This window comes from Callorhinchus milii, unplaced genomic scaffold (assembly GCF_018977255.1).
Source record: "Callorhinchus milii isolate IMCB2004 unplaced genomic scaffold, IMCB_Cmil_1.0 Scaffold1, whole genome shotgun sequence".
Lineage (NCBI taxonomy): Eukaryota > Metazoa > Chordata > Chondrichthyes > Chimaeriformes > Callorhinchidae > Callorhinchus > Callorhinchus milii.
Genome location: NW_024704742.1, coordinates 57,593,622 through 57,611,577, shown reverse-complemented (window position 1 = coordinate 57,611,577; position 17,956 = coordinate 57,593,622). Strand labels below are relative to the sequence as shown.

The 17,956-nt window shown below is 43.8% G+C and overlaps 1 protein-coding gene across 3 annotated transcripts in view; it reads left to right on the top strand.

Annotated features, from left to right (window-relative positions):
- LOC103187400 (storkhead-box protein 2) overlaps nt 1-17,956 on the top strand; it is a 72,495-nt gene that overhangs the window by 26,510 nt on the left and 28,029 nt on the right. Inside the window, exon 1 of one of the 3 annotated variants that reach the window (XM_007906876.2) lies at nt 4,126-4,522. The exons of the other annotated variants lie outside the window; for them this stretch is intronic. Coding sequence (XP_007905067.1) covers nt 4,498-4,522 — 25 coding nt within the window. The 5' untranslated portion in view covers nt 4,126-4,497. Of the gene's footprint in view, nt 1-4,125; nt 4,523-17,956 lie in introns of those variants that run through there. 3 annotated transcript variants of the gene reach the window in all.

Sequence of the window (17,956 nt, the reverse complement as noted above, 5' to 3'; positions counted from 1 at the left end):
TCTCCAGCTAAACATGGTTTTACTGAGCCAACATTTCTTCTGGGTATTAAAGTGAATTGGTAAAGCCATCATTTGCAGATTCCCAATTCTCTCTAATATTGTAAGGAAAGTTTCTGCTTGTCTCCCAAAAGATGAATCAAGTGTAAGGTCAGTACACTGCAGCATTCCACAAAGTATTTGAACATTAGTGGAGTCCTGTAGCTCAACGGTTAAAGCACTCAACTCGCAAGCGAGAGACTTGAATTTGATTCCAGCAGGGCGAAATGTTTGGCAGATTTCCTTACTCCACACACCTCTGTTTACCTAGCAGTAAGTAGGATCCCGGTTGTTAGTCGATTGGCGGATCGCTTTTCCAGGGATAATAATCCATTCAAAAAAATAAAATATAATAATAACTTCGTCAATCAATCCATAACTGTTTGTGAGACATTGCTGTATGCAATTGGCTGCTATGTTTTGCCCACAAAATATACGGTCAATTCACTTCACAATATATTCTGTGAAGCGCTTTGCAATGCTTAGAAGATGTGATAAAGCGCTATATCAAATGCAAGAATTATTATTATTACAAGTTTTTTTTGTCTATCAGTGTACACATGCATTCCATGCCAGGCAAACAAAAGTTCTATTTGGTGCTTTTGTATAACAATAGTATTTGTGGCAGCATTAAAAGGTCCCATCAAGTTAACTCCACATAATTCTCCAAAGTAGCTTAATTCTGCACCTCCAAGTTGAAAAATTGCCATCATTCTGCTTCCCAGGGGTTCTGCTGACCTTGAGTTTGTTGTGTGCATGTCTGTTTCAGTTATGATTCCTTGAAGTCACCCTGTTCTTTCTCTATTTTTGTCTAATTGAAGTTTCTGCTGTTCTAGCTGCTATATTTTTTTCTGTCTTTTTTGCAGTGCTGATCTGCAAATTTCCTCACTCGCTGTTTTACCTTATTATTTCTGAACCTTCTGTGTTCTGAAAGCTCTTGTTTTGTTTCTGATCTTATTGGCCTCAATTTGTCGTTGCCTCCTGTTTTTCCTTTTCTCTCGGTTTCCCTGAGCTTCTCTAATGCTTGGCAAACAACCTATTGAGACTGCACCAATATTTTGTGAGTTTCCTATGTCACAACTGGATTGCAGTTAACTGCATTAAGTGCCCACTGTGGCTCAGTCACTAGCACTCTCACCTCTGAGTCAGAAGGTGGTGCATTCAAGCTCGACCCCAGGATTTTGAGCTCACAGTCTAGGCTTGCACCACAGTGCACTGCTGGGGGAATGCTGCATGGTCGGAGATGCTGTTCTTTGGAAGAGATGTTTAACCAAGGTCCCCTCTTGACTGGTCAGGTGGACAAGATCCCATGGCACGATTTGAAAAGAGAAGGGAGTTTCTCCCCATATTCTGGCCAACAATTCTCCGAATAAAATTGGTTATTCTGCCTCTCTGCTTTACTCAATGTTCACAGATCTGCCCTTGCCTGGTTCGATTCCTATCTTTCTCACCGTCTCCACTTTGTTGCCTCTAATGGTTTCTCCTCCATCCCCCGCACTGTCACATCTGGCATCCATCAGGGCTCTGTCCTTGGCCCTCTCCTCTTTACTATCTACATGCTCCCCCTGGGTGACATCATCCACAGATATGGGGTCAACTTCCGTTTGTATGCGGATGACATCCAACTCCATCCTTCTGCCTCCACCCTCAACTCCAGGACCTCTGCAGCTGAGGGCAAATTTCCTACAGTTGAATGTGAACAAGACTGAGGCCCTCCTGATTGTCTCGCGCCAGTGCCTCAGCACCTCAGGCTCTGGCAACATCAACCTCCATGGTTGCATACTTCAACTCATCAGCCAGTCAGGAACCTAGGTATCCTGTTCGACCCTCAACTGTCTTTTCTCTCTCACATCCAAGCCATGACCCGCTCTGCTTTCCCTCACCTCCGTAACATCGCCCGACTCCGCCACTACCTCACCCCTCAGGCCACTGAAACTCTTCTTCGTGCCTTCATCACCTCCAGGCTCGTCTGTGCAAATACCCTGCTTGTCGGCCTTCCCAACTCCTCCCTCCACAGGCTGCAGATAATCCAGAACTCTGCAGCACCAAACTCCGTGACCCCATCTCCCCACTCTCGCCCGACTCCATTGGCCCCCTATCCTTTAGAGGATCCAGTTCAAGATCCCGGTCCTCACATACAAAGCCCTCCATGGCCTCGCCCCACCCTACCTCTGCGACCTCCTAACCCCCTACCAGCCCGCCCGTTCCCTCCACACAGCCGTCTCTGGCCTGCTCCACGTCCCCCGACCCACCCACCCCACCATTGGTGGGAGAGCCTTCAGCAACTCTGCCCCCAACCTCTGGAATTTCACCCCCCAGTCACTCCGCCTCGCCCCCTCCTTAGCCTCCTTCAAGTCCCGCCTGAAGACCCTCCTCTTCGACCATGCCATTGGCCATCCCCCTTCCCCTCCCCTCCCTAACCCCCCTGACCCCAGCTCAGGTCTGAAATGCTGTACTCTGTCCAGCACCTTGGGATGACCTCCCGATGTGAAAGGCGCTATACAAATGAAATCTGGTTGTTGTTATTCACTTCATAGTGTTTGTAGACACTACATGATAAGAATTCTGATTATAATTTTTTATTACTATAGGACACAAATTGGATGCCATTTATGATAAATCCTGTAAAGTGCTTCGAGATATTTAGGTGACCTAATAATGTGGTACATCAAATGCAAGTATTATGCCGGCGCCTTGGGACGTCCTCCCGACTTGAAAGGCGCTCTATAAATGTAATTTTGTTGTTGTTGTTATTATTATTGTTGCCCAGATGGAGATTCAATGCAGTTTGGGGATACACATTTCTCAAACTGACTCTCCTTTGGTTTCTTCCATTGTTTGCTTCTGCCCTACACAGTGCAATTCAGAAGAGATTGCTCGAATCCTGTACTCCTATCATGTCTTATCTCAATGCTCTCCAGTTTCACCCACTAGATGGAGATTGGGGGAATCCCCAGAGTAAGCATCATTATCTCTAACTCCTCACCACTGACTAATCCTCCTATTTCTAGCAAATGCTGATATGTCACATATGAGTGCTCTTCGCTGGAGAGATTTCAACCAATGCTATTTTTCTGTTTGTATATTGGCATTGCAGGAGAACATGATTAAGGAACAGTAATAATTCCCCAAACCAATTTTTATCACACTTGAATCACATCCTCCTTGGAGAAGGTGGGTAGTAAGTGGGGTCTCCTTGGAGCTGAACTGGCTCCACTGTGACATGTTTGACAACAAAATGTTGGAATTGAGCCGGCCCTCTATGGTGGTCTTCTAAGACCGGTTCCGGATCCAGGTGGGTCCGCAGTATTCCAGGGCATTGCTGACGACAACACAGCCAGCCTGGCTCATTGGCAGGACTTGGGAGGGCAGCCAGTCACTGGTGACAGTGAGGCTTCCCACTCAGCTCCAGATAATCCTGCAACCCAAAGGCCTAATGGGTAGGGTGGTCTTAGCTGGACAAGCAGCGGGAAAAGCTTGCCAGACAGTGCTATCAATGGCAAGGTATTCGGTTTTAGCTAGTTAGCCTCCAGCAGTGCCGCAACACTCATTCTGGGGTTTCCAAGTTTTGGCTCTTGCCAACCTGTGCCTAATACTTTCAGAAATTAGGTAAGCAGGATGCATCCCTCCGGGGAGAGAGTGCACATTCCATTCCAACAATCTATCCCTGGAATTTCTATGTGTAGGTGTGAATTCTCAGTTTGGTTTGGATGGAAGTCTCAGCTTGGTTTGGATACTTTTAAGCACGGTGATGGGTTTTCCCATGTGTCAGACACCCAGCTGACCCCAAAAAAAATGAATCACATATATTTTCTGTGAAAGTTGTGTTTGGAAAAATGCAGATGCATGTGGCAATCATGCATTATTTGTTGATCAAAGGAACTAACATAATGCTGGAGCTCCATTTGGCCTTGCTCAACAGCTGTCTTTTTAATGATTAATATCAAGTATTCTTAAACTGGGACAGACAGTCTGCATGCTTGTCTAGAAAATGCTGGAAGAGAGAGCAACAGAATTTAAGTCTTGTCTGTTTTTTTTCCACCCTTTATGCAAAACTGCCATTAATTTTTAATTTTCTAATCTGCATGTCAGAACAAAGTGGCAAGACTCAAGTTAGGGAGCAGCCAGGCATCGTTGCCAAGCCAACACGTTCAGCAGGCCGCCCACTGGCGTGTCAATGGCCATTATTGGAAAGGAGTTTTCAAACATTTGCCCAGAAGATCACAGTGCGATTGGTCACACCTCTATTGTCTGTATGTGAGTCGGGGAATGCTGGGAAAGGAGCACAGAGACAGACTTCCAGCATTGGAAAGCTGCATTCAAGAAATGCCTGGGACTCTTTGGGGGATTACGCCGGCTGTGGAAGGCAAAGATACGAGAGATCTTGTTTCCCTGTTGCATTAGCTGCTTACCGTGAGCTGCAATTGAGAGCTGCTCAAGGATTTCAGAGGGAAAGAAGAGATGCTGGAAGGGCAGGAGAGAAGAGGTGAATTGTTTAATCTGCAACAACAGATAAAATTGAGTGATGATGTCATGTGTTTAACAGCTGCTTGTGGCTGGCCAGCCCCTGGGGTCCGGGGGGGAGGGGGGCGGCTGCTGCTGAAGGCCTGAGCTGAGCAAGTGTTGATTATACAAAACGCAAAATACTGCAGATACTGGAAATCTGAAACAAAAATAGAAGTTGATTATAGCTCTTTTTCATCTGCTATCAGAAATATGTAAGCATCCAGCGCAGTGCGAAGATAAACACGCAGGTACCAGAACCATTTTTATTGTGAATATAAAAATGAGCTTTTTTTTCCAGCGCTGCTTGCTGTTGCTTCCAGCATTTTCTGTGTGTGTGTGTGTGTCACTGCAGGGTCTCCTTTTCCCTGTTAGAACATTTGAAAATAGAACTGCGGTTAATTGGTGCAAAACAAAATGTGCTGAATTAACCAAAAAATCATATTCCAGGCTACAGGAGCAGTTTTGTAAATTCAGTGAATATTATAGCACATTAAGATTGAGTAAAAATGTGGCATCTGTAATCAATATATATGTTCAGTGAGCATGTGCAATGCACTTCACTTTAATGCAGTGTTTGATTACGACATTTAAAACTCGAAACGGTAAAGCTCAACATTCTTGAGCCACTAATATATAAAAGACAATCTTTGTCAAACCTGAGATCACTGCATTCTATCGCTTTGAATGTAGGTGTGATCATTTCTGCTTGCATGAAATTTGGGCATTTTTCTTATATTTTTGTGATTCTAAAGGAGTAATACTGTACTTAAAAGAAATGGGTCTGAACTTGCTTGGTTAATGCTCCTATTTGCATTCCTGTCTATAGCTTTAAGGGTTTGGGGACAGAAGCGAAACAATTGAATGTGCTGAACCTGTATAAAGATCATGGGCTAAGGTAAAGCAGCTATAGATTATGCCAAAGAAATAATGTTTAGAACTGTTGTGACTGAGGCCCTTGTTGTGTGTATGTTATAGGGGATACGCACAGGTCACATTTTAAAGTAGAACTTGCTATGATTTTTTTTGTCAAATAGTTGCCTAATGGTTGCTTAATTGACAGAAATGCTATACTTTCAACCATCTGGCTCCATTCTTTGAAACTCCTTCCCTGCCTTGCCCATCCCTCTCCAAAACCCACTTTTAAGTTTATCCTTTCAGCCATGTTCCCTCTCCCCACACCCTCCCCCGCGCTTCCCCCTCCCCCCGGCTTCCCCCTCCCCCCGGCTTCCCGCTTCCCCCTGCCCCCGACTTCCCCCTCATCCCCCCCCCGGCTTCTTCCTCGTCCCCCCCCCCCGGCTTCTTCCTCGTCCCCCCCTGGCTTCTCCCACCCGGCTCCCCTCTACCTCCACCCGACTGTCCCCTCCCCATCCCCCGGCTTCCCCCTCCCCCCGGCTTCCCCCTCCCACCCCAGCTTCCCCCTCCCCCTCCTTACCCCAGCTTCCCCCTCCCTCCTGGCTTTCCCCTCTCCCGCCCGACTTCCCCCTCGCCGCCACCCCCCCCCACCCCTGGCTTCCCCCTCCCCCTCCGGCTTCCTCTCCATCCAGCTTCCACTTCCCCCTTCCCCCCCCACTTCTCTCTTCCCCATGCCACCCCACTTAGGGGGTTGGGATCAGGGTGGGAGGACCGGAAGGTTAGGGGTAGGTTGGTGGACGAGGGCGAGGACGATAAGGAGGGTTTTGAGAACCATCTTGAAGGAGGCAAGGGAGGGAGCAAGGCGAAGGGACTGTGGATGGAGTTCCAAAGGCTGGGGCAGAGAGGCTGAAGGCCCGACCACCGATGGTGGTGGGCGGGCAGGGTGGGGGACATGGAGAAGACTGTTGAGCAGTGGGAGCGTACAGGTTGATATGGCGTTAGCAGGTCAAAGAGGTAGGGCAGAGCAAGACCATGGAGGCCTTGAAGATGAGGACCAGGATCCTGAACTGTATCCTCTGGGGGATGGGGAGCGAGTGGAGCCGGGTGAGGATGAGGATGATGGGGTCACGGTGGCTGGTGCAGGAGAGGACACGAGCTGCAGAGTTCTGGATGATCTGCAGCCTTTGGAGGGAAGAGTTGGGGAGGCCGACAAGGAGGAAATTGGCATAGTTGAGCCTAGATGTGATGAAAGCGTGTATGAGGGTTTCGGCAGCCTGATGAGTGAGGCAGATGGCAGAGCCGGGCGATGTTGCGGAGGTGGGAGAAGGCAGAGCGGCTCATGGCACGGATGTGGGGGAGAAAGAATACTTCAGGGTCAAACAAGATGCCAAGGTTCCAGACTGGTTCAGTGAGGTGGAGGGTGCATTCATGAACAGAAAGTTCATGTAATATGCTTTTTATATTATGTGTTTGTCTCTGGAGGCAACTGTGCCTCAAGAAACAACTTGTATAATATCTGGTTTTCCTGGCTCTGAATCTGCCAAGATCTGGCTGCAGTGCAGATCGAAGTTGGGGCAAGCAGACCAAGTAAGAGTCTATATGTGAGTAGTATCCTTGTGTAAGTTAGTAATAATATTAAGATGTTTATGCAGGTTGAAGCACCTTTAGTATTTTGTTTATATCTACTAGCCAACCAATGATAGTTGAATTACGAACAAAAGTCGGGAGCAAAGTTGTCTGATTTTCAGGTACATTGCCCAGTCTGCAGTCTCATTATTTGGGTAGCAGAGATCACCGAAAATCTTTTAATCTTGTATTTCGGTAAATATCACTTGCCACAGACATACTCCAGAATTATAGACCTAGGTGCTCTTTGTATCGGTCTTTAGGAGTCTGACACCACACTGTAAAAGTGATACGAAAGCTGAATGCTGGTTACACTATATAGACCCTTGTCATAAATTCAAGCCATTACTGAAAATATTTGAAATGCTGCTGACAACAAATAAAAGAAATGATCTGGTGGAATTTATCACTGCTAAAGCTAATCTCGTGAAAAACAATTGCTCACATTATTTCCAAGCAAAAAATGCAACAGATTTGATTTGCCTACAAATGCGATGCTTTGACATTATAGGCTACATCAAATAATAATAATAATCCTTGTTTGTGATATAGTACCTTATCATGTTGTCGAGATCTCTTGAACGTGTCACATGATTATACTGCAAATTATGTGACATTACGTATTTTGTGGGCGAACAGAACAGCTAATCTGTGCACACGTGGCAATGTCCCACAAATAGCCATGGAGCAAGTGACCAATTTTATTTGTGAGATTGTTGGCCAGGACACCTGGAGAAACTCCATTCCCATTCGAATAGTGCCATAGGATCTTTAACATTCACATAAACAGGCATACGGGACCTTAGTTTAACATCTCATTTAAAAGATGGGATCTCAAATAACGTAGCACATCCCCAGCACTGCATTTGAGTGTCAGCAGAGACTACATTGGTTCCAAGTCCCAATGTAGAGTTTGGGACTTACATCCTTCTGACTCAGAGGTGAGAGTGCTACCAACTGAGTCGGACTGACAAATACCAGTAGTAATAATAATAACCTTGCATTTGATATATAGCACCTTATCTCATTGTCAAAATAAAAACATTTATTGTAAAGTGTAGTGACTGTATTTGAAAACGCAGATTCCAGATTGCATACAGCAAAGTCCCACAAAGAGCTATGAGGTAAATAGCCAATCTTATATGGATTATTGTTGGCCAAGACACTAAGAGAAACTCCTTTCTCTTTTCTAATAGTGCCACAGGATCTTTACCTAAACAGACAGATAGGAACTTGGCTTAACATCTCATTTGAAGGACAGCATCTCCAACATTGCAGTACTGCCCAGTACTGTATTGAAGTGTTAACCTAGATTATATTTGTTCAAAATCCGGACATGGGCCTTGAACCACAGCCACCTCCCTCCCCCGGCTTGTAGTCAGGCTCCACCATTGTTAATCGCTCTGAGATGCTACCCTGCATGGAGGGCGTTATATAAGTGCAAGTTGTTGTTATTCTGTCTGGGAGGTGCTGCTAGGTAACTCATTTGTTGGTTTTGCTAATAATTTTTATAGACATTTTATGTAGAAATCTCCCTAAATGACATTGAATTGAACACATCCCACTCAAGCTATATAATGCATACAGTTCTGGTCACTATTGTGGAGTCCTGTAGCTCAGTCCTTTGCAAGCGAGAGACCTGGGTTCAATTCCCGGCAGGGTGAAACCTTGGGCAAGTTTCCTTACTCCACACCCCTGATAATAATCCCTAAAGAAAAAAAGCAGTAAATTGATCATTTCAATCCACAACTGTTTGTAGGACACTGCTGTGTGCAATTGGCTGCCGCATTTCGCCCACAAAAATACTGTCAATTCACTTTACAGTCTATCCCGTGAAGCGCTTTGAGAAGTCTAGAAGACGTGAAAAGCGCTATATCAAATGCAAGGATTATTATTATTATTATAACATAATTTCAGGACAGACACCAGGAAATATTTCTTTATCCAGATGGCAATTAACATCTGGAACAAGTCAAGAGGAAGTGTGGTTGATGCCAGGACACTGAACTCATTTAAGAATCAGCTTGATTGCTGTGATGGGAAGATGGTAGGGTGGGTGTTCTCGAAGGATTAGATAAAATGGGGGAAGGACCTTTTTAATCTGAATCTCTTGTGATTTTGTGTGATTTTTTTCTTGGTTATGCTCTGAATAAAAGCACACAAAGATATCTGCACCAATTCAGCAGAAGGATTAAGGAATGGCAATTAGATTTTAATCTAGATAAATTATGAGGCAATGCATACTGGAAAGTGGAACATGGTCATGATGAAGAAGTGGAAAATAAGATTTGAGTGTGATTGTTGATTAATAAAAGTTTCAAGGTCTTCTCCACAAAGCTGATCAAATACCAAAAGAGATGTGCAGTTTGGCTCATTTAATCTCATCAAGATGGATCTCAAGGGTATTTGACATTGTGATTGCATTTGAAATATTGCATCCAGTTTCAGTTATCCTTTCTTTAAATCATCAATACATTGAACCCCAAGAAAGATTATTCAAACCAGACCCAGGTCTCTTTAAGTAATAAGGAAAGACTTGCACAGCTGAACATTTTTTTATTGTTATCAATAATAATAATCCTTGCATTTCACATGGTGATTTTCATCTCATCTTCACCCAATTTACTGTATTTTGTAGGTGAACAAAGCAGATTCAGAGCCAGCGTACACACTTCAGATCTTTTAAGAGGTCGAGTAACAAAGATGATGCAGACATATTCGACTAAACAGATCTGGAAACAAGCTCAGAATTATCTGGCCTCAAACAGGACTAGAGAATTGTCCAAAAATTCTCAGCAAAAGGCAATGATGTATATCACTGATTCATTTTGAGGTATTTTATTGATTAAATCCTAAAAAACTCCATAAATTTCTCCCACAAAACACACAGTCAATCCACTATACAGTATATCCCGTGAAGCACTTTGAGATGTCTCAATGACATGATAAAGCGCTATATGAAATACAAGGATCATTATTATTATCATAAATATTAAATTGGGAACACTTTTACTGTTTAGAAGCAAATATAGACTAAGATCATCAAATACTTCATAGTACAATCTATATTGGAGTCAGATGAGGGGAAGATAATAATCCTAACATTTGATAAAGCACCTTTCACGTCAAGCAGACATCCCAAAGTGCTTAACAGGATTTACTGTGCAGTGACTCTGTATTTTGCAGGCAAATGCAGCAGTAAATTTCCACACAACAGTTTTCCGCAAACTGATGAGTTGGTATTTTTGGTAAATCCCCTGTTACAGTATATTTTCATAAAATAATCCTTGCATTTGATATAGCGCCTTATCACATCGTTGAGACGTTTCAAAGTGCTTCACAGGATATACTGTAAAGTGGATTGACCGTGTATTTTGTGGGCAAAACATGGCAGCCAGTTGTGCATAGTAATGTCCCATAAACAGACATGGAGTGAATAACCAATTTTATTTGGGGGTTTGTTGGCTGGAAAACCGGGATAACTCCCTTCTCTTTTCGAATAGTGCCATGGGTTTTTCAACATTCACCTGAACAGTCAAATGGGACCTCGGTTTAATGTTTCACCCGAAGGATGGCACCTCCAACAATGCAACACTCCCCCCGCACTGCATTGGAGTGTCAACTTAGACCAAGTCCTCATGTGGGGCTTAAACCCACAACCTTCTGAATCAGAGGCGAGAATCACTGTGCTAAGCTGACACCCAAGATACATAAAATATATATATTTTGTAGTTAAACTCCATATTTGCATTGGATCACAAGGTATTTTTGTGTTATGTGTGGAAAGTTAAAAGAGATAATGGAGGAACAACTGGATACAAAGCAATGCTGTTTTCCAGGCCTCAGTCTCTAATTCAGAAGGTTATGGATTCAAGCTGCATGACAGCAATGCTGAGGGTGCTCTCTGTTGTTGTGAATGCTGTATTTTGGATTAGGATTTATACCAAGTTCCAAACTTCCTGTTCAGATGGATGTTACAGATGCCATGCCCCCCAGTGATTGTTCTCCTTCTCCAAGTCCTGCGGATAAGCCAACCTGGCAGGTCCACAGTACTTTTAAAGCACTGTTGATGTTGGACCAGTCAGTCTGGCTTGTTGACATGACTTGGTTGAGCAGAGCAGTCACTCAAAGCTGGAATTCTTCCTACTTTGCTCTTGTTAACCCTCTAAATCAAAGCTTTAATGGGTAGGGTCAAGCGGCAGGAGCTTTGTAGACAGTGCTCACAGCGGCAAACTTCGCTACAGAAAAATGGAAATGTCTGTACAAATGTGGAAGTCTCAGTAGTTTTGGTATTATCTTAAACATGGTGAAAGGCTTCTGTATGTGTCAGACATCTGGCAGACCAAAAAAGAAAATCCAGCCCAGGTTGTTATGTACTCCCAGATTTCTGTGGTGTCAATGCATGAAGTACAAATCCTTCAACTATTGAGAAGGTTGACTTGCAATGAGCAAGCATGACTGCGAACATTGAGCAGGAAAATGTTTCCTAATTGTACATGGGAGCTTCCAGAGCTTATAACCGTGTTGTGCCCAACAGGGTCAATCTCACAGAGGAACGCAGAAGATCTTTTAAGCAGAGGCAGTGGGCACTACTCTCCAGACTGAGAACATTTTCCTGTACGGCTTTCAGAAGTAAAACATTTAAAGATTATTTATGACCCATGAGTCAGTTGTGAAGCTGTAGCTCAGCAAGTATGTGTTGGTGGCACTTAGTTCCTTGCTTTGCCAGTGATATTTATTGATGATATGAATTTTCTTTGTTTCCAGTCTTCATAATAATAGTAATAATAATAATCCTTGGATTTGATATTGCGCCTTATTACGTCATTGAGATGTCTCAAAGTGCTTCACAGAATATATTATAAAGTGGAGTAACTGTATATTTTGTGGATCAAATGTGGCAGCCAATTGCTCACAGCAGTGTCCAACAAACAGTCGTAGATTAAGTGACCCATTTTTTTTTGAATCATAGATAAGCACTCCTGAATATGTTCTCAGCTTTCAGAGGCAGCCTGAAGCAACTGAAAACCGAGGAACCTACTGTATTAGAGGTAGATCCCAGCTGTACTCTGACTTCTCTGCACAGCGGGATTTCAGTAAGCTACAGTGAGGATCGCTCAATTTAACAGTGCTGAGTAGCCATTTTCACCCTGGCACCAGATTGGCCACCTGAACAAGACACTCCTTATGTCACCTCTAGGAGAGCTCAACTTCCATGGGGCAATTTGGCACACCTGGCATTGGTGGATCAGTGGCAAATGGCCAAATAATTCACCGAGCACATCATACTTACTTCAAACATAAACCAACTAGTTGCATTACTGTTGCGCCCTTCACATAGAATAAAGTCTCAGTCAACTTCAAAGTTTGTTGAGTAGAGAACAGACACCCCTAACCTCAGAGGGGGTATGAATAACAACAGCAGCATCAAAATTATATTTGTAAAGAACCGTTCACGTCAGGAGGACGTCCCAAGGCGCTGGGCAATCAGTGTTTCGGACCCGAGCTGGGGATCGGGATTGGGAAGAGTGGAAGGCAGGGGATGATCAAAAGCATGGTCGAAGAGAAGTGTCTTGAGATGGGTCTTGAGAAGTGTCTTGAGCCCGCTGAGCGGAGAGAACGAGCAGGATGGTAGGGTGTTAGGAGGTCGCAGGGGTAGGAGGCAGCAAGGCCATGGAGGGCTTTGATAGTGAGGACCAGGATCTTGAACTGTATCCTCTGTGTGATGGGAAGCTGACTCTGTTTGTAACAAAATAGGAAAGGCTCTGTTTGATTTGTGTTCTGCCTGGTTCAGAACTGTTCTATGCCCAGCTGGTGTCGGGGCACATCGACCCCTCACCATCCCTCCTTTCACACCTTCGAATTTGTCTCCCCCTCTTCTCTCACCACCACTATAGCCCGCATGAAGCCCACCACCTGCTCCTTCGACCTCATTCCTACCCCTCTCCTTATCTCCCGGCTCCACCTCCTTGCCCCTTTACTCTCGGAACTCATCAACCTCTCCCTGTCAACCCAGAACCAAAACCACCCCCCTAAAAACAGCTGTCATCACGCCTATCCTAAAAAAATCCTTCCCTGGACCCATCTTTGCTCACTAACTACTGCCCTATCTCCAATCTCCCTTTCCTTTCCAAGGTCCTTGAAAGAGTTGCTGCCCACAGCACGGAAACAGCCCCGGTCAAGGTGACAAATAACATTCTATCTCCCCATCCTCCTTGACCTCTCTGCTGCCTTTGACATTGTGGACCACTCTATCTTCCTCCACCACCTCTCCTCTCACCTTAACCTTCAAGGTTCTGTCCTTGAATGGTTCAGATCCTATCTCTCACACAGGCTCTACTTTGTCTCCACAAATGGGTTCTCCTCCAACCCCCGCACTGTCTCATGCAGTGTTCCTCAGGGTCTGTCTGTTCTTGGTCCTTTCCTCTTCAACTTGTACGTACTCCCTTTTAGGACATCATCCGCAGACATGGGATCAACTTGTTATCCACATGTATGCGGATGACACCCAACTCTGTCTCTCTGCCTCCACCCTCGACTCTAGGACATTGATGTCAGACATCAAGTCCTGGATGAGAGCTAACTTTCTACAGTTGAACGTCAGCAAGACCGAGGTTCTCCTGATTGGCTCGGGCCAGCGCCTCAACACCGCAGGCACTGGCAGCATGAGCATCCAAGGATGTACACTCCACCTCACCAGTTCAGTCAGGAATCTGGGCATCTTGTTCGACCGTCAACTGTCCTTTTTCCCGCATATCCTGCCATAACCTGCTCTGCCTTCCCCCACCTCTGCAATATTGCCCGACTCCGCCATGCCTCCCTCATGCATGCTTTTATTACAACCAGGCACGACAATGCAAATGCTCAGCTTGTCAGCCTTCTCCAACACTTCCCTCCACAAGCTGCAGATCATCCAGAACTCTGCAGCTCGTGTCCTCTCCACACCAGTGATCTCATCACACTAATCCTCGCCCGGCTCCACTGGCTTCCCATCCCTCAGGGGATCGAGTTAAAAATTCTCCTCTTCACCTTAACGCCCTCCATGGCCTTGGCCCTCCTACCTTCTAACCCCATGTCAACCTGTCCGCTCCCTCCACCAGCAGGCTCCAGCCTGCTCCATGTCCCCCGCCCAGGTCGCCCTGACATTGGCAGTTGGGCCTTCAGCTTCTCTGTCCCAACCCTCTGGAACTCAATCCCACATTCCCTTTGCCTCATTCCCTCCCTTGCCTCCTTCAAGGCACGCCTCAAGACCCTCCTCTACGACCATGCCCGACTATCCTCTCTGTCCTCCACCAGTCCCAATCCCCCACCACCACCCCACCCCCGCTCGGGTCCTAATCCATGACTGTTCAGCTCCTTGGGACATCCTTCCGACATGAAAGGCGCTTTCCAAATGTAATTTTGTATTGTATTGTGTCAATAACACTTTTGGTTCCTGCTCTTCACTTGAGCCAATGATTTGATAGCATGGATGGATGCTGCAAGTCAACCAGCATATACAAAATATCAGTGAACTATAGTACTGGAATTCCATTGAGTATTTAATCATATTTCCTATGTGTGTGTCCGTCTTTATATATATATATCATGTATAGATCATAGCTATTTTATAGTATTTAAGATGTTACATAAATAAGCATCATCTGGTATCTCTCAAAGTTAAACATCTCTACGATTCATCTGCAAAGTCACTAAATCTTTTGAACTCTATTCACCTCAGAACATCTTATTTTCTCACAATTCGTTTCTTCCACAAACTTAACATATAGTCAAAGTCATTAATAATAATAATCCTTGCATTTGATATAGCGCCTAACCATGTCTTTGAGACATCTCAAAGCGCTTCACAGAATGTACTGTAAAGCGAATTGACTGTATATTTTGTGGGCGAAATGTGGCAACAAATTGCGCACAACCAGCGTCCCACAAACACTCGTGAATTGAGTGACCAAATTTTTTTTTGAAGGAATTGTTAACCCAGAAAAGCGATTCACCAATTGACTAACAACCGGATTCCTACTTACTGCTAGGTAAACAGAGGCATGTGGAGTAATGAAACTTGTCCAACGTTTCGCTCTGAACATCAGAGCAACTAGATAATAATAATAATCCTTGCATTTGATATAGCGCTTTTCACGTTTTCTAGACATCTCAAAGCACTTCACAAATTATACTGTAAAGTGAATTGACTGTATATTTGTGGGCGAGACGCGGCAGCCAAATTGCGCACAGCAGTGTCCAACAAACAGTCGTGGATTGAAGTGACCAATTTATTTATTTTTTCTTTAGGGATTATTATTAGGCGTGTGGAGTAAGGAAACTTGCCCAAGGTGTTGCCCTGCTGGGAATCAAACCCAAGTCTCTCGCTTGAGAGACGAGCACTCTAACCACTGAGCTACAGGACTCCACTAGATGGAAAATATTACATCACAATTGTTCAATGGGAATATAATTATGTGCTTTTAATTGTTTATACTATAAGTACTGTAGTTAAAATTATTCAAATTGAATTGGTGACTTGTGCGCATTTGAAATGGTTTTAAACATCAGGCAACACTCCAGTGCAGTTATGGAGATTGTGACGTTGAAATTATAAAATGACAAATGAAGCCCATTTGATCTCATCCTTTCATTTCACCCACTCTAATGTCTTCCCGTCAGAGCATCAAGCAAGGTCTTGGTCTCAACCAACCTTTCTATTCGTTTGTTCCAGTTGTTAATTACCCACTGGGTAAAGATATAGTACTTGCTAGTTTCTGTCCTGAAATTGTCCTTTGCAACCCCTAAGTCTGTGTGCTCTTGTTCTGTTGTGTCAGTGCAACTGAGAAAATAATGTTCTGGGGTCACTTTCTCAATCTCATTGAAAATTTTGTGCCCCATTGAAAATTTTGGACTCTTCTGAGACTTCTCCTTTCAAAACTAAAGAGCTTTAGCTTGTCTAATCGTTGTTCATTGCTGTCTCATTTTGTTTTGTCATGATGAACGATGAGTCAAGAGGTGCCATCTTTTAGATGAGACTTTAAGATGACGTCCCCTGATATTATTTGAAAAGAGAATTAAGTTACTTCTGGTTCCCAGGCCAGCATTTCTGAAAAATTAATCATTTACTTCATGGCTATTTGTGGGTCATTGTTATGCACAAATTGACTGTTGTGTTTTGCCTACAAACACACCACCACACTTGACAGCGATTACCTATGAAAGTGCTTTGAGACTTTGATGTTATGAGCTTTATATCAAATGCAAGAATTACTATTATTATCATCAGAGGCTTGTAACTTCTCATGGCCTCATTTTCTAATTTTCTGGGCCAATTTAAAATTAGAGACAAAGGTCATGAGGCCAAGAAAGCAAGCTTATATTTGTATAACACCTAAAAAATGTAAATGTCTCAGGGTGCTTCAGAAGTAATTGCTGTCATGTGTAGTGACTGTTTTTGTAGACAAAAACCATGAGGGATTTTGAGCCTCAGGACCATCTGGTGTACTCATTCCCAGCTATATAGCTTGTTCATAATGATGTGGTTTGGCACATGAACACTGGTAATACTAATCGGATAGTTCCAACCTTGCTCTTATTTTCTTAAACAACAAAGTATGGTAAGATTAGAAACTGATATCTTGGTGACATTGATCAAGATAATATTTCTTATTGTATGTGTAAGGTGGTAAAAAAAATATACAGTAACAATGATAGGCTGGTGTTACCCCAATTTTGTGCCTTTTGAGTCAGGAAATTGTGGTAACAAGTCCAAGTCAGCACTTTGAACCCATAGTCTAAGCTGATACTCCAGTGTTGGGGAATACTGCATTGTCGAAGATGCCTCCCCCTCAACTGAGGTTCGTTTGGAGATTGTGGAGTCCTGTAGCTCAGTGGTTAGAGCACTCACCTCGCAAGCAAGAGACATGGATTTGATTCCCATCAGGGCGAAATGTTTGGCAAGTTTCCTTACTCCACACGCCTCTGTTTACCTAGCAGTATGTAGGAACCTGGTTGTTAGTCGATTAGCAAATCGCTTTTCCAGAGGTAATAATTCCTGCAAAATAATAATAATCATAAATTGGTCACTTCAAACCACAACTGTTTATGGGACACTGCTGTCCATAATAGGCTGCCATGTTTTGTCCACAAAGTGTAGTCAATTCACTTTACAGTATATTCAGTGAAGCGCTTTGAGACGTCTCGAACAAGTGATAAAGAGCTATAACAAATGCAAGGATTATTATTATTATTTGCCTGTTCAGGTGGTCTTTAAAAATCACATGGATCATCCCGAAAGACAAAGTAGTTTCTCCTGGTGTCCTGGTCAGCAACCCTCCAGATAAAATTGGTCACTCACTTCATGGCTGTTTTGTGGGACATTGCTGTGTGGAAATTGTCTGCCATCTTCATCTACAAATACACAATCCCTGCACTTCTCAGTAAAATCCTGTGAAGCGCTTTGAGACATTTTGATGAAAGGATAATGCACTATATCAAATGCTTCGATTATTATATTTTAAGGTGGTTGCAATAAACATATTTTACCTGGAGTGAAAAGCTATAACAATGCCTTTTCACTTTGCAAGTTTAATTCCCATTCAGTATAAAAATGCAGTTGGAGCAACATATCTGGTGACTATTGTATTCAAATCAGAAACGCCAAATAATCGGATGCTGTACAGCAGAACTAGCTTTAATGGAACGGGTTCTGAGGTAGCCTAAGTACTCTATTAGGATCATAAAGCTTCACATTAACTGGTAGTAGAAATATGCAAAATAACTACTCGTGTGCAGATGTGGCACTAAAGTGTTTCCAAGACAATTAAGGCTTATTTCTGGTCACAAATAATCCCCAAGCTCTTGAGTAAGGTAAGCACAGTGTTCCTGCCTAATTGTTGGTGTACAATAAACCCTGCATTTGATACAGCGCCTTATACATCTTCGAGACGTTTCA